The sequence below is a fragment of the Magnolia sinica genome, chromosome 4 (assembly GCF_029962835.1).
Source record: "Magnolia sinica isolate HGM2019 chromosome 4, MsV1, whole genome shotgun sequence".
Taxonomy (NCBI): domain Eukaryota; kingdom Viridiplantae; phylum Streptophyta; class Magnoliopsida; order Magnoliales; family Magnoliaceae; genus Magnolia; species Magnolia sinica.
The window spans coordinates 44,455,523-44,482,309 of record NC_080576.1 but is presented as its reverse complement, the minus strand read 5'-3'; the positions used below and the strand labels follow the sequence as shown (position 1 = coordinate 44,482,309).

The window sequence follows — 26,787 nt, the reverse complement described above, 5'->3', positions numbered from 1 at the left end:
AATCCTCCTAGATCAAATTAGTTATAATGTGCATGTGTGAGCATGGCTAGATTCATGACTCTGTGATAGTGACCTCATGTTTCTTGTGTTTCCACTAAGAACCCAAAAAGTGGAAGCCAGGCCTTGTCAGTACCACCCAGCAAGAGTAACAAGCAAATCTAGCCAGTGAGGACTGAAGGCAATATGATGCCATTGGGAGGCCCAAAATCTGTCACCACCATGTGATGTATGCTTATTCCACTTGCATGTGGGAGCCCTGCCCATACACATTTATGCATGTGCCAATATGGAATGCATTTGAGAGATCTGAGCTTTCTGACAGGTGGGGTGGGCTACGCTGTTCAGATGTTATGGCCTAAAAATCAGGCCATCCAATACCTCAGATGGGCCAGAGCATGCAAAACAAATAGACGGCTAGAAAAACAAATTCAACCATCAATTTACTTTGTACATTTTGGCCCACCTAAGGAATGAAATAACCTGACTTTCAAAGTAGGAGACTTAAGCATTCCAACCAGATGGACAGCTCAGATCTGGCACACATTTTCTATATTGGCCCCATGTGCCTACATGTGGATAAGCAAGGCTCCACGTGTGTAAAATTAGCAAACCTCCAACTAGATATATCATTGTTCGGAGTATCCCCAATATTATCAAAATATCCCTGATATTATCTATATCTCCAGCTCGGCGGTACCAATAACACTGGTAGCGATACCAATAACATTGCTAGTCTCAAAAATTCCAGGAATCAGCGATGCATCCCTAAGTGCCGCCACTGTATCGTTATTTTTAAAGTCCTTCAATATACATTGATACACCATCCTCTAACGGCTCAAGCTTTTAGAGAAAGTGGTTATTTGACATGGTATTAGAGCGGAAGGTCAACAGTTTGAATCCCAGGAGCAGTAAATATGCATCCCTAATATATTCTCCCACGAGGGGCTGTTTATGGTGTGAGTTGTGAGTGTCCCTCCACCCTTGCCCAGCATGTTCCCGTGCGGAGTTCCACCCCGCATGTGTGAGGGAGTATTAAAGTCCCTCAATATACATTGATACACCACCCTCTACCGGCTCTAACTTTTAGAGAAAGTAATTGTTTGGCAGTTACACCAATGTATCGCCAAGATTTTCGATTTGGTAAATTCCAGGTGTCACTTGTATCAGCAATGTATTGATATCACCAATATTTTTTATTGTGTAAATTCTAGGTGTTGCTTGTATCACTAGTGTATCAACGATATTCAATAATATCACCAATGTATCGATATCACCAAAAATCTATTTACTAAAAAAATTTCCATTTCAAATTTTTTTATGGGCGAATAGTTGTATGCAATGTTCAACTTATCGACGATAATATCACAATAGTATCGTTATCGCAACATGGGAGATATCGAGACCACAATCTTTCGTTTCCTTTCCAATTGTCGACGATTTCTTGGCGAAATATAGTGTTGCCGATATTCTGAAATATCGATGGATGTTTGGACGGAAGGTTGGATTGATGGTTGGATGGATAATTGAATGGATGGGATGGTTGGACTGGATTTTTACAACAACACATGCTTTTAGGCCCCTATTAGATGGAAACTTATTATGTATGCATTCTTTTGCAATTTTTTAATTCCTTAATATACAAACATGTGTATTTTAGCATATCCTGAAGTATTACTAAAAAAGTCCACTGTTTTCCTCATGTTTGCTTGCATTTCTGGTTATCGGTGATATTATCGACGAGATCAATATTGTTTCAGCATCCCTAACTAGCAAAACTTATAGCAATACGGATACTTCAAACATTGGATATCATCATTTAAGCCCTATACCAACTAATTGGGGTCGGCTACAGGAATCTTATTCCACCATTCCACTATCATCTGACTCTCATATGTAGGATTCATGAGAAAAGTTGTGACCAAATTTTAACGACAGTTGCCAACCTTACCCAACCCTCCTTTATCAAGACTTGGGAGTGGCAATGAGAGTGTTGCTGGTACAGATGAAAACATATGATATGGTAAAGATCATGGAGCAACTAGCAAAAGTCCTCAGATGGAGATGAGAAGGCTTACATGAGTTTTACCTATAAGAAATGGAATGATTGAAGCTCGCAATCAAATGGGATTGTGAATCTTAGAAGAATAAGAAGGGGAGAAAAATAGAAGCTAATCAACAGTCTACATCCAAAGTTGTGCACGATAGATATAATAGTAATAAGTAAACTTCAAATAGCTTTTCAATTACTTTTTGATATTCATTAACTCTTGCTATGTTTCCTTCTTGTGTAAGAAAGTTTCTAAACTTGTAGTTTTTTTTTTTTATTTAGACACAGGGTGTCCCCACCTCTTTTTTGAAGTGAGACTAATCCCTGCGGATACACGCAATCACCCACAACCACGTGTATCATGTAAAGCCAAGGAGGGGAATTGAACCCTCACCTATAGGGAGCAAACCTACGGTGAAGACCATTCGCCCAAACCTCGTTGGGTAAACTTGTAGTTTTGAGTAAGCAAAAGGCTTTCACTCCCACAAAGTTACAAAAAGATTGAAGATATAATCAAAAGATCAGAACTTGGTATCAATAACCAAATACAACAATAACAAATTTGATTAAGCATTTACCATCATTTATTCAACATGGAGATTCAATACAATTTTGTCATTTTGTTTTTCTTTATCTCCATCACAGCCATCTCCCCCAAGGACTGTTAGTGGGAGGTGCGAATAAAAACTGACCCAGGTATGTATGTGATGTGATTATGTGAGAACAAAATGGTAGAATTGAAATGTTAATGAATTTCTAGAGATATTGTAGCTCATTGCAACTATTTCAGTATATGCTGCCTTCTTGTGGATTGCTTTTATATATATATATATATATATATATATATATATATATATATATATATATATATATATATATATATATATAGATAGATAGATAGATAGATAGATAGATAGATAGATAAAGGGAGCCAAGGCAATCCAAAAGGGAGCAAACACCAAACTAGAAACACAAACCAACCTAAAACAACCATACAACTCTAGAGGACAAAAACCAACTATACAGAAAAACCAAATGGCAAGATGAAAACCAAGAAACTTGAAAAACAACTATACAACTAGAGACGACAAACACAGCAGGCTCAAGGGAAAATTGCCCCACCTAAACAACCAAACCCCAAAGACAAAAGCCATAGCCAGACAAGCGAAAGTGAAGAAGGGCAGAACCTATCCACGGCAGAAGCGAGGTGTTTGCTCTAATCCAAAAGAGAAGCAATGAAGGATTTGTAGCTTAGATTTAGGTTGACAAACAAAGTTTTCACATCTCTGAATATTAGAGATGAGACCTTGGAGGAAGAGGTGTTCCTAAAGTAGCAAGAGTTTCTTTCTGTTCAGATATTCCACAACGCCATAATGCTTTGGAATCTTTTCCATAACCTCCAACGTGACAAGCATGCGGCAAATTTGAAATGCCGCCCGACATCAACCAAGTGTAATGGAATTTAATCAAGATGGAGGACCACAAGTGAGTAATGAACAGGCGGTGAATGAAAGGTGAGTAATGGAATTTGCTTCTCCAAGGTAAAGCAAGCAGACATAGGTCAAGACCATTCCTCTCCGTTGAAGATTATCGACTGTAAGAGTCTGACCTCTAACTAGAATCCAAACAAAGGCCAAGACCTTAGGGGGAGCTTCGTAATGCCAGGAGGAGGAGAAATCCAAGCGATGAGGCGAGTTATGACCCCTAATGTATGAATTTCCAAAAGGATTTGGAGAACTAGCCAAATGAAGAAAACGTCCAGGCAAGGGAGTCTTCAATTGTTGGATTGGACTGGATAACTTGTAGCAGCTGCAATAACTCCAACAACTCATTCACTTCATTCTCTGACAAGTCTCTCCTACAAGGAGGGCACTAGACCCCTGAGTCAACAGAGATGAAGCAATTAGCAATGGAGATGTTGGATAACACTCTAGCCAAAGCAGGAAAGGAGTTGGCTAAGGCACAATTGAAGATACAATGATTCCTCCAGAATCTAATCCTAAAACCATCTCCTAGGTTGAATGAAGTGCCTTCTCGAAAGAGTTACTTAATAGAGTAACCCCCCCCCCCCCCCCCACAAGGTGATAACGATAATATCCCTCCATCTATTTCTAGCTTCAGACCAACTTAGGAGATGGGACCCTAATACCTGACCCTCCTTCCGTCTAAGGCATACAGACTTCAGACCAACTTAGGAGATGGGACTTCTAGCAATTGGAATTGCCATTCCAAAGGAATTCATGCCTAAGTTTGTCTATCTTGGCTAGCACAGATTTGGGAAAACTATATAGAGATAGAAAATAAGAAAGAATATTGGACAAAGCTGCTTTTATGAGGGGTTAACTGTCCCCCTAGAGACATGTAACGACTTTTCCAAGAGGATTGTAATCGTTCCATTCTTTCAATGAAGATAACCCAAAGGTGGTTGGCTGGTTTGCCAATACAGAGAGGAAACCTCGGGTATGAAGAAGAGAATGTGCTAGCTTTGCAACCAAAAGTCTCCGCTAATCTAGTAAGGAAAGAAAAAGGGATGTCAATACTAAACAATTCTCTATTAAAAAGATTAATCATGAGCCCCGAAATAGCTTCAAAATATTGAATAACTTTCCCTAAATTGACCACAAGTTGAAAAGAGGCTTCACAAAACAGAAGCGGGTCATCAACAAATTGGACGTGAAAAATGGGACTATTGGGCGAGCCCTTGAAACCATTCAAAAACCCATTATGGTAAGCATTTGCTCAAGCCATCAGAGGCAAGCACAAAAAGGAAAGGAGACAGGGGATCCCCTTGCCTGAGTGATAGGGACATCACGCGCACACGCACGCTCCCCCTACGTACGTAAGCAAGGAGGAGGAGGGCCCCACCATCGATCTAGATCGATGACAACGTCCAGGGAGGGCCTCCTAGTTAGAGGATTGCGTTTTGGTTCGTTGGAGTGGACCCGATAGTCATGTGAATCCCACCATGGGTTCTCATGATCGTGGCCCACTAGTCCAATTAATCTAGTACTTTGGGTTTTGCTTATTATTGTTATTAGAAGTATCATGGACGGTTTAGATTACTCTGATTAGTTGTTATTATTTATTACTTGGTCGCCAAGTAATAGGTTGTGCGCATGGCGCGAGTTTTGGGGCATAGGTTTTATTATAAATAGGCACCCCTTGTAGTCTTTTGAATTCAATGAAAATTAATAAAATTGCCGTGTTTTTCTGCTCCTCTAAATTTTTGAGTTGTGGAGATTCAATTGGGTGTGAAACCCTCCCTTCCTCAAAAGGCTGACTACCGTGGTGCGAAGCCATACCTATCCCGATTCGCCCCCACCTTCTTCCATCCATATTTTTCTTCTCCTACAATCATCTACACTTCAAATCCATCCTCTATTGCAGCCGTTTTTCTCTCTACAGCAGATTTCCAAAATCTAGCCCTGCAGGAGGGCTGAAACTTCGGCGGACCACCACGCACAAATCGTGCATTGGATCGAGCTGAGATTTGGGGGTTTTAGATTCCATCCCTGGCTGACCGGGGCCAAAGTAGCCTTTCTCTGAATAGTGGGCCCCACACACGTGCGGTTGGGATCACACGAACGTGCATCTGGGCCATTGTTGTTGTCCACACGTGCGGTACTTCTCTGGTTCATCACTCTCCTCTCTTTCACTCCTCTTTCACCCAAAATCCCTAACCCTAACCCTAAATTACTCAAATCCCCAATTTTATGCTATTTCTTCAACCTTAAGGTTCCCCGAATTGAAATTTCTGAATCCCTTGGATTGGGGGAATTATTTCTGTGCATGTGTGGATGAATTTACCCTCCTCTGATTCTTGTTTGGTCTATAATTTTGATTGATCCGGCCCTAGCGTGTGTAGGCCTGGACCTGCATAAGATTCCCTTTGATTGAGTGTTTGAACTTTTGTGTGGGATGTGGAATTTTGTGTAATTGTTTCTGAACTAGTGTGATCTAAAGCCTAAAATCTTGCACATCATACTTGAATTTCATGTCCTGCATCACTGAGCCCCTAGAGGAGCAAAAAAAAAAAAAACCTTTGGGGGATCCATTGACAAGCATAGAGAAAAAGGCCGAGGAGAGGCAAGAATGAATCCACCCTCACCACTTCTACCCGAAATTAAATCTAGCAAGCAAGTAATTTAAATGTCCCCAATCAACATGGTCAACAGCTATTTCAATGTCCAGTTTACAAACCAGACCACCCAACCATCTCTATGGTGAGAATCTATGGATTCATGAGCTAGCAAAGCGCAATTTAAAATCTGCCTATTAGCCAAGAAAGCTCTTTGCACCTCTGAAATTATGTTAGATAACACAGGCCAAAATCTGGTAGATAAAATTTTGGCAAGACTTTATAAGGAACTCCAAGCAAACTAATAGACCGAAAATCTTTGAGCTCCGTCACTCCATAAACCTTAGGGATTAAGGCTATGTAGAAGGCTCCCATAACTCTGGATAAAATACCAGAGTTGTGAAATTCTGAGTGGAAATCAATCAATTCAACCTTCGAAATGTCCTAGAAATTTTGGAGGGAAAAAAAAAAAAGCCAAAGGAAAGCCATCGGGCTAGGGGCCTTGTCCTTACCGATAGAAAGACAATTGTTTTGATCTCAACCTTGAAGAAAGGGGCCTCAAGAACTGAGACTTCCTTGACAAGGATTTGAGGAAAGTCCAGGTTATCCAGAGAAGGTCAAAACCAAGATTTAATAGATAATAAGGAAGAGTAAAAGGAAACAATGAAATTCAATACCTGAGTATGGTTTTCTAACTTAGAACCGTTATCAGAAACACTACGTATCTTGTTGGATCTAGCTCTTGCACTAGCTATCGCATGGATTCTTATCCCCATCCTTCAACCAAAGAGCCTTGGATCTCTAACTACATTTGATTTCTTGTTGTCGGACTACTTTGGAGTATGCCAAATTGAGAGAGACCCTTTGAGATAATTCCTCATCCAAGAGAGGGTTAGACTTCTCCTGTAAGTTTAAAAGGTGGATGGAGTTAAGAGAGTTAGAAATAGCCATGAGGTCGACCTGAGTGTCTCTCCTCCAGATGATTAGGACATGGGTGTCTCTCCTCGACAAAAGTGTCTCTCCTCCAGACATTGCTTAAGAAGCTTAAGCTTACTACTCAAGATGAAACTCAGGCTATCAGAAACTGAGAAAGAAGACCACCAGTTGGAGACTAAAGAAGGAAAGCCATCAATCTCAAGCCAAGAGAGCTCAAATCTAAAAGGTTTGGACCCCCAACTTTCTTCAACCAGATCTAAAAGAATGGAGCAATGGTCTGAGACTAGCCGAGGGATGCCACATTGAAACATAACAGGGAAAGATTCCAACCAAAAGGGAGAAACAAGAAATCTGTCCAGTCAAGATAGGATTTGGGGGAGGGATTGTTCTCCACAACCTATTCAGAAAATAATTGCATGCTACTCGAGATATGACTACCGTTGGATTTCTCAAAGAAGAAACAAATCACAATGAAATCACCTCTACTGCACCAAGGGTCCAATTGTCCTTAATAGTGTTAAGGTCCTCCCAAAGTAGGTGCCTCGAGGAAGCAATGCATGGGCCATACACAAAAAAGATGATCCATTTGAACCCTAAAATGCGATTTCTCAGAACAACGGACACAGCAAATGCTCCAATCAGGGAGTCTTCTTTTGTTCGGGAATTAGCGTCCTAGTCCACAGGAATCCCCCTCGAAGAGCCCACAGCATCCAATCTTTTTTTGCCTAAAACCCCAAATGGAATCAAGGTTAGAGCATCTTACCAACGAGAGCTTGGTCTCTTAGATAGCAACAATTTGAGCCTTGTACTTACGAAGAAGCTCCTTGACCTAGGATTTTATTTTATTTTTTTGTGCTGTAGTCGAGGCCTCAAATATTCCAAGAGATTATCTTCATTGGATAACTTACTCCTCCCTTTCTTAGAAGAATGAGAGGAAGAACCCATCTCATAGTTAACAGAGGATTCGAGATTCATCAACTCCCTCCATCCTCGAGAAGACTTTGGACTTTTCCTTGCTTCTAATGCTACTTTGATCCCACGTTCCTCAATGAACTGAAATAGGGTAACATAATCCTCCTCTGAATCCCAAATGCAGACATCTCCCAAATTCCATATATGCCTCGATAATCTGCTAGGGGCTTTTGTGGCCAGAGAAGTATGAGTTAGACCCCTTGTGCTCTAGAAAAGTCAAGAAGGTTATGGATTTATGGAGGGAGGACGTCATTTGGAATCCATTGCAGAGGAAGCACGTCAATAAAAGAAGCGTCACGTAAGAAAGGTCGGGGGGGAGGGTGCGACCTAGTAAGAGCCTAGTCATAGGGTTTGATTTTAAAAGGAGAGGAAAAGGATTGAGGAAACTTCCTACGAGGAAAGGACTGGAAAAGAGTAACTAGGGTAGAAGGGCGAGGCTAGATTAGAGTTAGGGTAGCATGGTTAGACTTGAAGGGTAGGTAGAGGGGAATGGGATATCGAGGTGGCCATCAATGCCATCGTCAGAAGCTGACGGAAGCAACGGTGGAAAGGGCTCGATAGCGAGAGGGTTTGAAGGGCAAAAGGACAATTGAGAAAGCATAGAGAGGGAATTAACGGACGAGGATGAAAGGGAGGAAGCATGAGAAGGAGACACGTCAGTGGAGCCGTCGTCATTACTAGCAAAGCTCTCAGATCGGAGATGAGGAGAGAACTGAAGACACCTGTCCTTAAATGTGTACACCCTCATCGCATTGGATTGGTTGTCATGCTCTGCTAGAGCATCCAGCAAGCCGTGCACCTCTGTCTCTGGAGCTCCTCAGAACAATTGGAACAATATGAAAGCCGGTCGCGCTATCAGGAAAATCCTCCAATGAAACCAAGATGAACAATCTATCCTTCCCAACCACAATAGGGATTTCGGATATCACCATGTCAAGGCGTTTTTTTCTAGATTTGAAGTCTAGCCAATCTCAGCTACCAGCCAGACTCAGTAATAGGATCGAACAGAATGACCTCACCTATGTAAGAACCCAACGCTAAGTGGAACTCCATATCCATAGTTCGAGCAAGATGCCAAAGAAATTGTACCAAGAAACTTCAAAACTGAACAAGTCCATACTGAGAAGAAGCTCCTGCCAATAAGATGGGGTGGAGGTTTGCTTCAGGCCTAAGATTGAGGAGAAGGAGCGACTCCTCTCGAAACTACCTTCTAATAGCTAGCAAATAAACTCCACCCAAACTTTGAAATCGGTTAGGGAACCGATTTCAATCACCAGGCTTTGCCATATGAGGTAGAAGCTTTGATGATCATGGACTCATCCACCATAATTTCTAGGCCAATAGAGAAGATAACCTTCTAGACCCTAGGCTTATGGGGCTGCAAGGAAGGGTTACCGTAAACTAGTGTTGATCATCGAGTCTGTCAACTCCCACCACATCTTTGTAGGAGCGTCCAAACACCATGCGAGACTGGAGAGGAACTCTGGTGCCTTTATCCGGATTGATAGAGGGGGGTTGACACTGGTCCTCCTCCCTGTGGAGGGGTTGCTACTGCTTCTCGGATCTAGAGCAAAAACAGACCTTCTAGTTTAAGAAATGTCATCCATTGAAGCCGCTTGATTGAAGGTGGAAATGGCCAACACAACAACCTCTAATGAGTCCATCTTGACAAAAGTGAAGCCTCTAGGTAGCAGAGTTCCTTTTTTCTGGGGGAGAACAATCTCTTTGACCTCCACTAACTTCCGTAAAACTCAGGAGATTGTGTATTCATCCCACTTGGTCGTAAGATTCGAAACAAATATGGTGGGGAAATGAGCGAATTTAGATGTTGGTAATTCTTTTCTAGCAAGAGCTTTCTCTTCTTGGTAACTAGAGTCCAACCATTGTCTTTGGGAACCGAGAGGCTGAAGTGCGTAGCCAGGGCTCTCCCCAGGATACCACTATGTCCACCATCGAAATGGGGGATAGGGCCTCTCCTTTTAGATAGAAGTTCCTTACCATCGGAAGACATCATTGGATCCTTTTGCAGCATCATTCTCCAAAGGTCTCCATCTTCCTTGCATTTGGCAATGATCGTACCTTCACCATTTGGGTTGTCCACGAGAACTTGATCTCCATCATGAATGCTCCCCTCAGCAGCCAACCACTAGTCTCTCACATTTCTTGATGCTCAATATTCTCTCTTCCCTCTTCACGATCTCCCGTGTTTCTAGCTACTCAATATTCTCTCTTCCCTTTCTTCACGATCTTTCATTTCTCAGTCTCCTCTCATCATTTTCCAGCCAATTCTAACACATAACCTGATGCTAATATAAATGGGTACATAGTTGGAGGGTGCTCTTGTTTGCCATTATTTGGTAGCTATAAAAAACGATTGAGCTTTTGAAGGGTTCGCTCATGGGCATGTGGGTCCCCTCATACTTCTTAAGCCTTTTGATTATGGAAATGCATGCTCCTTGTATAGTTTCTTTTCCTTAGTCCCTAGAGAGGCTAATGCTATTGTGAATGACTCAGTCAAAAGTGGTGAGGTCAAGCATTCCCTGTTTGTTGCTAACTCTTATCCACTACCTTAATGGATAGAGGTTCATTCCCTTGTTTATAATAAAATTGTAGTTGCTCATGGGGAAAAACAACGTTTGAAATATTGGTATCGCGTTACGTATCTCACCCTTGGGATATATCGTTTGTATCGGGTAATTTATCGCACTTTTTGGGAAACATGGGAAAACATCGAGAAAATGGTTGAATTTTCAATGAAACCTTTAGGTATTGTTAAAAAATTAAAAAATTACCTTAATACACACTTTTAAATCCTAACATCTCAAAAAAGTAGTGCACATAATAGGATTCCTTTGTATAGGGTCCTAAGCTATGCGCTATCTGACTAAACTAATGCAGCTATATTCAAAATGAATGCATAACATTTAGAGTGTATTTGATGATCATTTCATCAAACACTCCTAAATACATTGAAATTAATCTCAATTGAAAGTTGGTTGAATGGAAATTTTGAAAACAAAATATTTTATTAATTTTTAATTAAAAAATTATTTTTATTTTTAAAAAATTGACAAAGACTTAACAAATCAGTAGATCGGCCTCATAGATGCTTGATTTCTTGTTTGAAGCGCAACATTGCAAGCAATTTGGGAGAAATTGGAAATTTTTTGAATTTTCTCCAATTTTTCTCAAATCAGATCACTCACACTCAAATTTCAAAATTAGAGTATATATGATGATCATTTCATCTACTCCTAAATACTTCGAAATTAGTCTCAAGTGATAGCTGGTTGAAGGAAAATTTTGAAATATATATATATATATGGAGAATATGAAGAACCTATGGATATCAAAATCAAAGCTCCAACTCCATCATTTTCAAGCAAAACATGAAAAACCAATGGATTTGTAACCACTTAACACTGATTTAATGTAATTTCAACAATAAAATAAAATAAAAAAAGGATCAGAAATTGAAAATGGTCACCAAACCGAACATGTGGTATATATCTGCATTACCCATGCATTTTGTATCACACAGGTGGGATACAAGATATCGTGGGATATATCGGCCAATATCGTCGACATTTAAAACATTTGGAAAAAAAGCATTATGTTAAAAATACTTTTTTTAAGGATAATAGATATTTTATTAAAGAACTGCTCAAAAATAGCCAAGCCAGAGAAGAATATACAAAAAACTAGCAAGGGATTACATTATAGACCTAGCCCAAAAGCAGGAAAATGTTTTACACAATCAACCCCTGCTGCCCATTCCATTACATCCCTCTTGATCTTCCACACGACTTCTTCCCATGGTCCTGCTTTGTTGTGAAAGCAACAAATGTTTCATTTGCCTCGAATATTCCAAAGGACCGCTAATAAAGATAAACGCCAAATAGATCGCTTTCCTTTTACAAGCCGAATAGCATGCCACATCCAGAACAATAAGTCTATTGAATGAGGCATCAAAACATATATGAAGGTTGTCCACCATAAGTCTACTGAACAATAAGCCGACTTTGAGAAGATGCGACCACACTTGATACACATATGTTGGGGAGGAGCATGGCCCGCTTCTGAAGGTTGTCTACCATGAGAATGTGCCATATTCCTACCAAGCGAAAGAGGCCACTTTTGGAGGAGTATCATACGCCCAAAAGGCATACAAAATTCATAATCTCCCACATTTGCTTCCGCCCAAAACATTGAGTATAATGATTTAACCGAAAAGTTACCCAAGGGGAGGCACTCCATATCAAGGTGCCCGAGAGATTGGGGGAATAATATAATAGATGAAGCTGTTCCAACAATCTTTCAAATTCCAACACCTCATCGGTTAAGGCCCTTCAACATGGAGAGCACAATGCTCCCCTCCCACCATCGTGTGAAAAACATGAAGCCACGATCACATTTCTCGAAGGGGATAAGCAAGCCAAAGATGGAAATTCCACTGCTAGTGTATTATCACCGCACCGTCTATCTTCCCAAAATCATATCCTATTGCCATTTCAAAGGGAGAATTTCAATCTTGATTTCACTATAGGAGCAACTGAGAAAATGGATTTCCAAATTCCGGATGTGTTGTATAGAGATGACTAATTAACCTCCCTCTTCTAGCCATACTTGGACGCTATGACTTCCCTCCATAGCTTCCCCTCTTCAATTCCAAACCTCCAAAACCACTCGCTAAGGAGGGTCATGTTCATATCTTCTATCACCGCACCATCTATCTTCCCAAAATCATATCCTATTGCCATTTCGAGGGGAGAATTTCAATCTTGATTTCACTATAGGAGCAACTGAGAAAATGGATTTCCAAATTCCGGATGCGTTGTATAGAGATGACTAATTAACCTCCCCCTTCTAGCCATACTTGGAGGCTATGACTTCCCTCCATTGCTTCCCCTCTTCAATTCCAAACCTCCAAAACCACTTGCTAAGGAGGGTCATGTTCATATCTTCTAAAACTCTTAATCTAGCTCCTCCCTCGACTAAAGGTTCGCAAACTTCCTCCCACTTGAGTAAGTGGAACTTGAATTTATCTTCGACCCCTTGCCATAAGAAGTCCCTCCATAAATTTTCTAATTTGTTCAAACTTTTTTTGAACAATTATATAAAGACATAATATATTGGTAGGTTTGATAGTGCCACCTTGATGAGAGTAATACGACCCATCAATGATAAGTGCCTGCTTTTCCATTTAGATAACTTCCAATCAAATTTCTCTATTACTCTGCTCCACAAATGCTTCGGAGGTCTGCCTGCACATAATGGGAGCCCCAAGTAAGTCAATGGGAAGGATCCCGTTCTGCATCCAAAGACATTTGCAAGGGCAGATAGCTTTTCCTTAGAGAGACCCATGCCAAGCATTTCACTCTTTGCAACATTAATTTTTAGCCTTGAAACCACTTCGAAACATCCCAAAATTTTCTGCAAATCGCCTACCATGGCTTCATCTGATTTACAAAATCAGAGTGTGTCATCCACGAATTGAAGGTGAGAAAGCATTTCACTCTTTGCAACATTAATTTTTAGCCCTAAAACCACTTCGAAATATCCCAATATTTTCTGCAAATTGTCTACCATGGCTTCATCCGATTTACAAAATAAGAGTATCTCATCCGCGCGTTGAAGGTGAGATAGTCTTCCCCGCTTGGATTCCCTCGAAAACCTGAAATGAGACCTGCCCCTTGGCCTTTTGATAGCATGTTGCTAAGTGCTTCCGCCACCACGATGGAAAAAAAATAATAATAAATAAATAAATAAAAACTCAACATCTTCGTAGAAAATTTAAGCGAAACTTGATAAATAAATAAAAACAGATGAATAGTGTCAGAATTACTATTCATCTAGCCCAATTTGTGAAAACCAACGAAGTAGGCTCTAATTGAACACAAATTAAGCATGATTTGGTAGATTAAGGTTTATTTCATTGAACTACAACAAAACAAGAAAAAGATATGAAATAAAATAAAATAATAAAAAATTAGAAGTGATGGGTTACTTTTTTTTCCAAGTTCTCCTAAAACAACCAAATCCGCTTCACATACCGACTCCCACTCAAGCCCATATTGCCTAATGTTCTTTTTAGCACAAAAATCTTAAAAGTAACGGGAAAATAGGACAAAATGTAAAACATCACCATATATCTCTGTGTGTGTGTGTGTGTGTGTGTGTGTGTGTGTGTTTAGCATTTTTTTACACACACTGCTACACCCACACACACCACAATGGGTCCTTGAACCCATGACCTCTATGTTGAAACTCTTGTGAGTCTACCACTGAGCCATGAATAGGGACCCAAATAATTCTTTCTTGTCAAAGGTCAACCAAATAGTCCTAATTGAACACAAATGAAGCATGTTTTGGTCAATTAGGGCACATTACATATGAATACAATGAAAAGGCTATTTAAGAGAGAGAGAGAGAGAGAGAGAGAGAGAGCAAAAAAAGGTGATAGTTCGCCTTCTTCCGATATTTCCCAAAATGATCCATTCCATTTCAATTCATCAAATCCCACTCTAAATGTTTTGATCTTCAAAATAGGCCTAGATCTAGTCTAACATCAGTTCCAAAGCCTCATTCATGGTTGAAATGAAGTGGAAAAATAAGTGATTTTTTTAAGATGACCATTTTATTTTATTAAAGAACAAAGAAACAGCCAAGCTGCCAAATAGTTACAAGGCACCCCATCCATTAAAGGATAATTCACGTCCGATTAAAGTATCAGACATCGAAGCCCGCTCAATTACATTCATCTTTGCATTACTAAAACCCCCTTCGCTAGGACCAGAAAAAATCCACAATGGTTTTTTGGTATCACTCAAGCCACCCCAAAATTTTTCAGGAAACTTTCCTAGGCCCCCCTCGTAAAAGAGCAATTAACGAAGAAACAATTAATCGATTTTTCATTCCACCAACATAGTGTACACACATTGGTAATGTACAACCCCCCTCTTACTTAGGTTGTCCATCATAAGCAACTTGTTCCACCCTACTAGCCATGCGAACGCTACCAATGTGAAAGGGCGGCATATGACCATATGGGCATGATGTGCGCCCTTCCACCTACTGGATGGGGGCTGAATAGCATGTTGTAGAAGGAAACTGTCCTGACTTGTTTTCTCACCACATGATTGAGTCCCACCCCAACAATAACTCACACTCGTTAGTTGTTTCGATAAGCTTATGAATTCCTCCACCTCTCAAATTCCTTCGACAATAGGCATCCATGCTCCACTTTTGCCAACAGGATCCCCCACCCACATGTCCTTCCAAACCCTCCTATAGTGGTTTTTCTTTAGCCAACATTCCTTTGCTCCATACTTCCTGATCATGACTTCCTCCCAAAAGAAGCCTTTGGGGAGCGGTTCACCAACACTAAGAACCTTCTTAAACTGACACACTCTTTAATCCAACTCCTCCACTTTTCCCCACAACCAAGTCTACGTAACATGTAGTCAAGGAAATCCCAATCAACATGATCATATGCTTTCTCCAAATCTAGCACACCACCCCACCTTTGGCTTCTTTATGTTGGTAATCAATGCATTCATGAGCTATCAAAGCATTATCCGGTATGTCTTCTCTCAACAAAGGAACCTTGAGTCTTGAAGATCAATGTTTTCGGTAGCGCTCATAGCATACACTACGTAGTGTAGCATACCTAAAATGTTGTGTAGCATAGCGTAGCTAAAATACTACGTAGCGTATGCAAGTAGCGTAAGCTACAAAGTATGTAGTGTACACTACATGTAGCGTGTAGTGTAGGTAGTGTATGCTACTTGAAATCTCCTTCTAATGCTAGTTAAACACCTATTTTAAAATGGTGGCGACTCATCCCCATCACACATGGCACTACACTAGATCAATCCAGACCATCCAAATTGTGGTCCATATCGTGGATAGAGAGCACTTAGATCAATCCAAACCATCCAAATTGTGGTCCATATTGTGAATTTGTGATGTTTCAATAAAATAAAATAAATAAAAAAGAGGTCACACTTAGAGAGGTCTAAAGGAAAAGAGACGGAGATTTTGCATGGAAATATGTGGTTGATGATCTAGATTCATAGTTAAGAACTCTTAGGAATTATGCATTTTGTAAATTTTATCATATTTTTCAATTATTTTAATTTAAAATATCAAGAATCATGTAGCTTACGCTACACAGTATGTAGCTTATGTTACACACTATAGAGGGCCAAACGCTACACTATATGCTACATGCTATTTAAAATAATGTTGGAGATAACACTCCTAAGGATGACACGGAATCTTGTGGCCAATACCTTTGCCAAAATCTTGTATAGAGCCCTAATTAAGCTTATCGGCCTAAGGTCTTTTAGGTTGTTTGCTCATTTCTTTGGCACATTTGACTTCACCAACTCACAAAATATTCTAAAAGAACACCAATGGAAAACCATCCAATCCTGGTGCTTTGTCATCCCTCCCAAGCATGGTTCTAAATGTCGATATCGGCAGATGTATCGGCTTGGCAGAAAAATTATACAATACATCATCGCATATCAGTATCAGGGCCAAATTGGCCCATATCAATCAGAATTTTTTAAAAAGAAAAATTAGGAAAAAATGAGATATCTAAAAATCTATCATTTTTATTTTATTTTTATTTTATTTTATTTATTTTTTTACTTTTTTTATTTATTTTTGTGTTTTGACCATATATTCAATGGTCTAATGGACCATTCTTTGCTAAGAATGTTGTCTTGACGGGCTGACCTAATATAAGGTGGTGTTGATTTATTTTTTCATATAAATTGTTGATATATATTAGAAATTGATATCATATATTGATTAATGAACTAATAAACTAAACACATATTTAAAATAATAAGAAATTAGGATTGTAAGATACGGCATCGCATATCGATATCGGGGCCGAATCAGCCCGATATAGGCGGATGTATCGGCCTGGCAGAAAAGTTATATGATGCGGCATCGCATATCTGTATCGGGGCCAAATCAGCCCATATCAATCAAAATTTCTTTTAAAGAGAAAATAGGGAAAATATTAGAAAATAAGAAAAAATGAGATATCTAAAAATCTATCATTATCTTTCTTTTTTGTGTTTTGACCATATATTCAATGGTGTATCAAATCATTCTTTGGTAAGAATGTTGTCTTGACGGATTGACCTATTATAAGGTGTGGCGTTGATTTTTTTAATTTTTTTATTGTATCAATTGTTGATATATATATTAGAAATTGATATCATATATTGATTAATGAACTAATAAACTACACACATATTTAAAACAATAAGGCATTAGGATTGTAAGATTAAGAGAAGAGTATAAATATAACAAGCATTGGTAACTTGATATATGAGTAAGATTGTAAGAGGTGAATTTTTTGATAAAGAAAAGTAATATTGAATCTGATTTTTTAAAACAATAAAAAAAAAATTAAAAAAAAAAAAAAAAAACTTTTGAAAATTGACCAAAAAAAAAAAGGGGTGAAAATAAGTTAAAAATAAATTTGCAGCCTCTAAAATGTAAATTTTTGTAAAAAGAACTTATATATATGTTTAAATAACATTAGATCTATCATTCCCCCAAAGAAATTTTGCAGAAGAAGAAAAAATTCAACAAAATACCTAAAAATGAATAAAAATGGCTCGAATATAAAAAAATAATTTAAATTTAATCATAACTGTAAATGTAGATCTATGTTCAAAACAAACATATATTAGCCGAGATCTATTATTCATAATCATATAATTTTTCTAAAAATTATTTTTGAAAAATTTTTGGAAAATGCCCAAAACTTAACCAAAAAATGTAGAAATACTTTTTTCTTTAATCAATGCATGTGTGAAATCATTAGATCTATTGTCTTCTAATAGTCCACAAGCATCATAACAAGAAACATATTAAAAATAAAATAAAAATAAAAAAATAAAAATCCTATGTAAATCAAAAAGAAAAACCCTCAAATTGAGACAAAATTATGCAGGATAATTAACCACTTGCACTAAAAGCTCGAACTGTTAGAGTATAGCAAATTAATCCCTTTATCTCATAGCACGGGCCTCACATCTCATGAGTTTAGGACCTCGGCCGAACCCCCCTCGTGGGCTCGTGGGCCCCAAATCACATAGGCTGCCCACCCCGAGTGTGTCACCGCATCCCACGGGCTACCCCACTCGAACCCGATGTGAAATGCGCATTAATCACCCCCAGTGAGAAGTCTTGAACACGAGACCTCCCCTGTGGGCCCCAAATCACATGGGTCACCCACCCCAAGTATGTCCCTGCATCTCACGGGCTACACCACTCGAGCCTGGTGCGAAAATGCCCCTGCATTAATCATCCCCGATGAGGAGTCTCAAACACAAGACCTCCCGCTCTGATACCAATTTGATGCAGGACAATTAACCACTTGCTCTAAAAGCTCGAATTGTTAGAGTATGGCGAATTATTCCCTTTATCTCATAGCCCAGGCCCCACATCTCATGGGTTTAAGACCTCGGCCGAACCCCCCTTGTGGGCTCGTGGGCCCCAAATCACATGGGCCGCCCACCCCGAGTGCCCCCGCATCCGACGGGCTACCCCACTTGAGCCCAGTGTGAAATGCACATTAATCACCCTCGGTGAGGAGTCTCGAACACGAGACCTCCCCCGTGGACCCCAAATCACATGGGTCACCCACCCCGAGTTTGTCCCCGCATCCCACAGGCTACCCCGCTCGAGCCCGGTGTGAAAATGCCCCTGCATTACAAAATTAATAGATCCATATTCTTATAACTCCTCAAGCATCATAACAATAATCAGCCCAAAAAAAAAAAAAAAACTAATTTCAAATTTTTTCAAAAAATTCCTGCATAAATCAAAAAAGAAAAAAACCCCAATCAAGATCAAGTCATCCATGATCTAATCGAAATGGTTTATATAATTGTTTCGATCAAATTATAGATCGAAACAACAACAAAAAAAAATTTACATTTTTTTCTATTTTTGCAAAACTGAGTCCGAGAGCTTCGATCTTTGATTTGATGGAAAAAAAAAAAGTTTCAGTCTTCAAATTTGACCTAAATTTGGTTGAACATGCCTTTAAAACAATTCCTCTTTGCAAACAAATCAAAACAAGGAGAAAACAGAAAAAACAAAGAGAAAACACACACAAAAGACCCACTAGAGCCTTTTCTAGTCATATGTTGAACCGATACGACAGTGAAATATCGATGCTGATACAGCACCTTTTTTCATAACGGCCCGATAGAGTATCCTATAGAGTATCGTATTCGGTCGATACAAAACTGATTTTTAAAACTATGCTCCCTAGCTCATTTATTTCCGCTTTAATCTCATCTTCTGTGACTGGCCTTTTAAGAATATTCACCTATTCCGAGATAGTCTAAAATACCATATCATCCAATCTCAGTCTCCCCATCCTTCACTTGTGAACAAGGTATTCTGTATCAGTAACGGTGGCCGTAACGGTGACCACCATTATCGATACAGGGGCGTAACGACTGTTACAACCACCATAATGGTTAGAAATTTTCTTTTGCCCAAAAAATTCTAAAGAAATATTTAGAACATAAAGAATAATGTAAATATTCCAAATATGTATTGATTTTTTGTTTTGATCATGTTTATGGTAGTGTAACGATCCACTCTTTGGTGAGAGTGTTGTATCGAGCCGTCTAGTGAATTTGTGAACATGATTATATGTATCTAATGTTTACACATCACAATCAAGCATTAAAACTAGAAATAAGAAAAATTGCATGAAGACTCCTTTTTCAATTTTTTGAAAAAAAAAAAAGGCCATAGTAGCTTCTATTCACCCAAATCACTTCAATCTATGATTTTAATATTTAAAACTATAGTAAGAGTGGTTAAAATCTATTGTAAAATGATTTACGAGAGTTTTTGGAATGAGAAAAGTACAAACAAAGGGGAGAAATGGATTTAAATAAAATAAAGTGGCCATTTTTCGACTGTTACGGGGGTAACGGTCGTTATGCCCCGTAACAGCCTTTATATCCACCATAACGGCCTTTATATCCCAAAAAATCAATTGCCCCGTTTCACCCCCGTATTGCATAACGGTCATGACCGTTACCTATACATATCGGCCTTTACAGGCGTATCGTAACGGATACAAAACACCTTGCTTGTGAGCAAACCGTGATAGAAGCCATCAATAGCATTGCATACTTCAACTTTTTCCTCCACCCTAACACCATTCACCACAATGTTGTGAATTCTCTTGGCCCTTGCACTAGCTAGTCCATGGAAGAATTTGGTGTTGTCCCCTCCTTAAGTCAATTTTCCCTTGACAGATGCTTCCATTTTATCTCTCCTTTAAGCGACTTTTGTATTCTAATGTCAGCATCTCTCTTCTAGTTCTTTCCTCTACTGATAAGACCACGCCCTCCTCCTTGGCATCCAGTGCTTGTATTTCATTGAAGATACTATCCATCTCTTGCTCCCTTTTGCCGAGCAGCTCCTTTTTACACTACATGATTTTCCTTTTAAGAAGTTTCAATTTCAGGAATAAGCACAAAACTTGGATATCCTTCCAATTCTAATGATGCCCACCATTCATTCACCAAGTCCACAAATCAACCCACTTTAAGACACGTGAATTCAAACTTGAATGACATGGGACCACAATCCTCCTCCACATCTAGTAAAACCAGATATTGTAGCCCTCATTGACACTTTAAAGGGAACTTCTCTACCCATGTTGTTGAGACTAAGAATCAATCAACCTTGGACTAAACTGGCTTCTCTTGGCCTTTGGACCACATGAAGTTGGCATCCCCCATTGGAAGGTCAATTAGCTTGTTCCTTTGCACCCAATTTGAGAACTAAACGATGCTTTGAGTAATCCTGCCCTCGGAAGATTTTTATAAGAGAACCTTGCAACATCAAAATCTCCTCGAACACACCAAAGGGCATCCCATATTCATCTCATACACTATAGAAAACACCCATCTGAAGACGGAGTTCACCGGGGGTGATTAATGCACATTTCCCACTATGCTCGAGTGGGGTAGCCTGTGGGATGCAAGGACACACTCGAGGTGGGCGGCCCATGTGAGGCGGTACCCATGTGATTTAGGGCCCACGAAGGGGTTTCAGTCGAGGTCCTAACCCATGAGACGTGGGGCCTGGGCTATGAGATAGAGAGATTAATTCACCCTGCTCTAACAGTTCAAACTTTTAGAGCAAGTGGTTAATTGTCCTGCATCAAATTTGTATCAAAGCGGGAGGTCTCATGTTCGAGACTCCTTACCGGGGGTGATTAATGCAGGGACATTTTCACACCGGGCTCGAGTGGGGTAACCTGTGGGATGCAAGGACACACTCGGGGTGGGTGAGCTATGTGATTTGGGGCCCACGAGGGAGGTCTTGTGTTCGTCACTCATCACCAGGAGTGATTAATGCGCATTTCACACCGGGCTTGAGTGGGGTAGCCAGTGGGATACTAGGACACACTCGAGGTGGGCCGCCCATGTGATTTGGGGCCCACGAAGGGGGTTCAGCCAAGGTCCTAACCCATGCAATGTGGGGCCTGGGCTATGAAATAAAGAGATTAACTCGCCATACTCTAACAGTTTGAGCTTTTAGAGCAAGTGGTTAATTATCCTGCATCAAATTATGAGATTTGGGGCCCACGAAGGGGGTTCGGCCGAGGTCCTAAACCATGAGATGTGGGGCTTGGGCTATGAGATAAAGGGATTAATTCACCATGCTCTAACAATTCGAGCTTTTAGAGCAAGTGTTTAATTGTCCTGCATCAAATTGGTATCAGAGCGGGAGGTCTCGTGTTCGAGACTCTTCACCGAGGGTGATTAACGTAGAGGCATTTTCACACCGGGCTCGAGTGGGGTCGCATGTGAGGTGCAGGGGCACACTCGGGGTGGGCGGGACCCACGGGGTCGATACTCCTCAACGGGGGTGATTAATGCGCATTTCACACCGAGCTCGAGTGGGGTAGCCTATGGGATAGGGGACACACTCAGGGTGGGCGGCCCATGTGAGACAATACCCATGTGATTTGAGGCCCACGAAGGGGGTTCGGCCGAGGTCCTAACCCATGAGATGTGGGGCCTGGGCTATGAGATAAAGGGATTAATTCGCTATGCACTAACAATTCGAGCTTTTAGAGCAAGTGGTTAATTGTCCTACATCAATCTCACAGTTATAGAAGATTGTTACCATCTCCACGACAGAAACAAAGTATATTATTGTGACGAAGGCTTGAAAAGAAATGATATGATTACAGGGTCTCTTGTAGGAGTTGGGTAATAAGCAAGAAAATTGTAAGTTGTACAGTGACAGTCAAAGCGTAATTCATTAAGCAAAAAACTCAACCTTCCATTCAAGAACCAAGCGTATAGACATTAAATATCATTTAATAGAATTGCTTTTGGAAGATGGACAATTTACTTTAGAGAAGATTCACACAAATCAGAACTCCACGGATATGTTGACTAAGGCGGTCACCAAAGAGAAACTGAAGTCATGTTCAGTTTCTATTAGTCTTCAAGCTTGAAGACCAGGAGGAGATTTACATCAAGTTCTCTACGGAAGCATGGGCTTTTACATATGCAGCATGTTCAATGGGAGATTGCATATGACCAATCTCCAAGTGGGAGATTGTTAAAATCTGTGGAGCCTGATCATTAGAGGTGCACTGCTCATCTAACAATCACTTTCGCGGGCAATTTTATAATTTCACATGGAATTGTATGTAAACCTTAGTTCGTTTGGGGTAATATATATTTTGTCATGAGAGAGAGAGAGTCATCATTATATTGAAAGCTACTACTTCGTTTTTGCATTTGAGCATAGTGGATCGATGTGAATCTGTGGACGTACCAAAAGGGAACCACGTAAATCTCAATGTTGTGGTTTGTCTCTTTTTCATGTTTTCTTTTGATTTTGATATTATTATGCGTGTAGTCAAGAAAGGATCTTTCTCCTAACACAAATGTACCCCCAGATGGGGCATCTGATGTATAAATGTTGGTTTGAACCAAACCCTAATCCGTGTTGTGCATTTAGACGCAGTCAGTGTTCGAAGAATCGATATCGCTACAACTTTTGTTGGCCGGGGATAAGGAAACAATATCGATATTGCCGCTAATATCGCTGTTAACCGAAAATGCAGGAAAACATGAGGAAAACGGTAGAATTTTTAGTGAAACTTCAGGAGATGGTAAAATACACATATTTGCATGGTTAGAATAAAAAGTTTGCAAAAAGAATGTATACACGTTAAGTTTCCATTTAATTGGAGCTTAAAAGCATGCGTCGCGTAAGAAACGGTCTAACCATCTCATCCATCCCATCTAACCATCCAATCATCCATCCAACCTTCCATCCAAACATCCATCAATATTGCATACTACCGACAACTCATGATATTTTGCCAAAAAATCATCAACAACTAGAAAGGAAATGAAAGATTGTGGTCTTCATATCGCGCATGTTGTGATAACAATAATATTGAGATATTATCAATATTAGCAACGACAAATTGAAAACTACATACAATGATGTGCTCATAAAAAATGAACTAGAATTTTTTTTAATAAACAAACTTTATGTGATATCTATACGTTGGCAATATTATTGAAATATCGTCGATACACTTGTGATGCAAGTGTTACCTAGAATTTATGCAGTCAAAAAAATTGACGATATCAATACATTGGTAATATAAGTGACACCTAGAATTTACACAATTGAAAGTATTGGCGATATCGATACATTGGCGATACTTAGTGATACATCGTTGATGCTTGGAATTTCTAATACTATCAGTGTTATCGGTTTCGCTACCAGTGTTATTGGTATCACCAAGCAGGAGATAACGATAATATCAGAGATAATTCAAACAATGGACATAGTTCACAAACCCCTTCCAATCCCCCAGCTGTCGAAGTAGGCACTAGAAAGCCCACTCACAGAACACCATTTGGATTGGTTTTCGACAAGTGAGACAATCGGAAAACCCATTTTTGTGGAAAAACCATCCAAAAAGGCACTTAAAGTTGAATTGCTTTCTTATATAAGTGACCCAATTCATTCAACAGAGCTTTTCTAAGTCCCTACACGCACAACCTTCACATTTGCCAGACCTGCTCGTGTGTTGGGCATCCAAGCTATGCATAAGGTGAAGTCATGCCACATAAACGGCCCAGTCCAAAATTCAAGCAGCAAACCCCATCAGGCGGGCAGGCTTCACATATAACTTGAATGTAGACTGTTGACCACCGTCCATTGTTTCAGTTCATGGGTTGCCCACCTGATGAATCATCCAGCCTGATCTTGGGTCAGTTCATCTACAGGTGGGCCCACCTGAAACAAAGACTGAATGCAGGAAGATTAAATGTACGGAATATAAATATATAAAAATATATACCAGATGGGGGTTGGGAATCTTCAATGGCCTGCAGAAATGGGAAGCGAGAAGAAGAGAATTTGGAGGGAGAGGGCTCTGATGAGAGGAGGAACTAGGCAGCAGCAGCAGCTGCTGAAAAGCCATTACCCAAAACACCCCTTTTTTCTCCGTTCCTTTCCTACTCTATAACACCATCATCATCATCATTATCTGCACAGAAATCCCAAATATAAAATTGAAAAATAAAATAAAGCATTAGTTTCATTTGAGTGAGGAAACCGAAATGAGATTTTCGTTGCATTTCTGACCTTTTCTTCTCCTTTCTTCTTATCCTCCTCTTCTTCTTCTTCTTCTTCTTTCTCTTTCTTTGAAATGCGGAAGTTGAGAAGGGTTTTAGCTTCGAAAGGGTTTTAGCTACAACCAGCAGATAGTAGATATGGCGCGTGCAATGCACGTGGACAGTAAAAGGAAGTGATTTTTGAGAGTAGCAGATGAGGATGGCAATGCGCGGGCTAGGGCTGCACCTGGTATTACCCAGCCCTGATGCCGGGCCCTGGTCCTGATCGGGTCAGAAAGGCCTCGGCTCTCGTCAGAGTAGGACTAGTGCCAGGCAGGGCCACAAATGATCAACGGTTTGAAACGGTCTATTCTAGGAATTTTGGTGAGTATATGAGCCCCACCGTGTGAATGCTCTTGATCATTGAAACATGACTCCAAAGCCAAGAGCGCCTTCAAACATATGTCCATTGATTGAGACCTGGTTACAAATATCTTTAAATCATGCATTTTGTTTTCTAGTTGTGGCCAACTTGATGATTGGACTGGGCTAACTTACCCAGCCATTCAGCATTTTCCTATGCTTGACCCAGCCCAAACACTTGACCTAGTTTTCAAGCCCGGGCCTGGCCTCGGCCCAAGTTTAGGAGCGCAATCCCTGGCCTTATACGGCAGGGCTACCTCGGCTGGGCCGGGCAGGCTAACCCAATTTCACACCTGGTGGAGAAGCGGATGTACATGGTTTGCCCTGCGTGGGGAGTGATTTGATACCCTGGCTAAGTGTGATGGCTCTTGCTCGGGCACATGAAGTTGCAGGTATATCATACCTTAATTCTGCTATTGCTCGAATCTGGATGAGAGGTATTGTATATATAAACGTATGAGTGCCTGCATCAAGGAATGCAAAGGGCAATAGGGGCACCGGTGTTAACCAGAGACCCTCCAATGCATAAGTTAGGTAGGTCGGATTATTAGAAAAATAGAACTTGAATCAAAGATTTTTGTGCTAACCTTCTTCAGTAGGCATGAGAGTTATTTATAGGATGCTTATATGTTCACAACCCCAAGTATAAGGCTGCGATGTAATAATAATCTCGGTGAGACCGAGGTCTAATTCATAGGGACTAATCTCATGTGTTTTCTGAAAGCAACTAGAAGAAGAACTAGAAAAAGATGAAAACCTAAATATGGAATATTTGAGAGTAATTGTCAGATATTTAATGAAAAACTTAAAAAGCTCAAGGGTGAGAAACTAGGGTTTCCAAGAATCCACTTGTAGAGATCAAGGAGATCTATGATTTATTCAATTCAAACGATTGGAATCGGAGTCTCATCCTATCCAATTGGAAGATATCTCAATAAAATCAAATTTGAACTTCCTTTGACCTAGTTCTCAATGGATGAGAGGTGTAAGAATTGGAAGTGATTCCATCACAAAACCATGCCCATGAGACAAGGCAAACAACAGCATTTATCAATCTCATAACCAATCTGGGAGAATTGTGAAAGTTAGGGATGATTCCATCATCCAACCATGCCCAAGGGAAGATGGAGAACAACAGGACTTCCTAACTTCACAATCTCAATATATGAAAAGAACATACTCAAAACGATCGCAGATTTATTGTAATTTGAGTCACAACAAACCATTAAAAACTGAAAGTATTCCTTATAATCAAACTAGAATCAAAGAGAGTTTAATATAAACATGAATCAAAGCAATAGAAACATCACATCACATCACACTACAAACTTTACCTCTTAATCCTAGCTAAGAGGTTTAGCCAGTCATAGACATGATTGAACTAGAATCTCTTAATAAAAGCATAAAAACAACTAAGGAAAAGAAAGAAAAACTCTTGGCGACGGCTTCTCCATGCTTTTGTTCTACTCCTCAAACCTTAGATGATGCCTAAGGGTGCCTTAAGGACCCCTATTTATAGTTTTAGGTCTTAAACGTTCGCACCGAGTTGGAAATTTTCAGAAACCGCTTCAAATTTTCGCACTTTGTGTACTGTCTACGTAACCCATGACTGGTCGAGGACAACCCTCGACTGGTCGAGGGTCACCTTTGACTGGTCGAGG

At 40.0% G+C, this 26,787-nt stretch overlaps 1 protein-coding gene across 5 annotated transcripts in view; it reads right to left on the bottom strand.

Annotated features, from left to right (window-relative positions):
• The window catches only part of LOC131243068 (superoxide dismutase [Fe] 2, chloroplastic), a 58,928-nt gene extending 33,972 nt beyond the window's left edge, over window positions 1–24,956 (bottom strand). The window contains exons 1-2 of one of the 5 annotated variants that reach the window (XM_058242147.1): window positions 24,735–24,956; window positions 24,448–24,636 (exon numbers count right to left, since the gene is read on the bottom strand). In XM_058242147.1, coding sequence (XP_058098130.1) covers window positions 24,448–24,570 — 123 coding nt within the window. In that variant the 5' untranslated portion in view covers window positions 24,571–24,636; window positions 24,735–24,956. The remainder of the gene's footprint in view (window positions 1–24,447; window positions 24,637–24,734) is intronic. The other 4 variants (XM_058242148.1, XM_058242146.1, XM_058242145.1 and 1 more) reach the window with 4 other exon arrangements.
• Window positions 24,957–26,787: the final 1,831 nt, after the last annotated feature.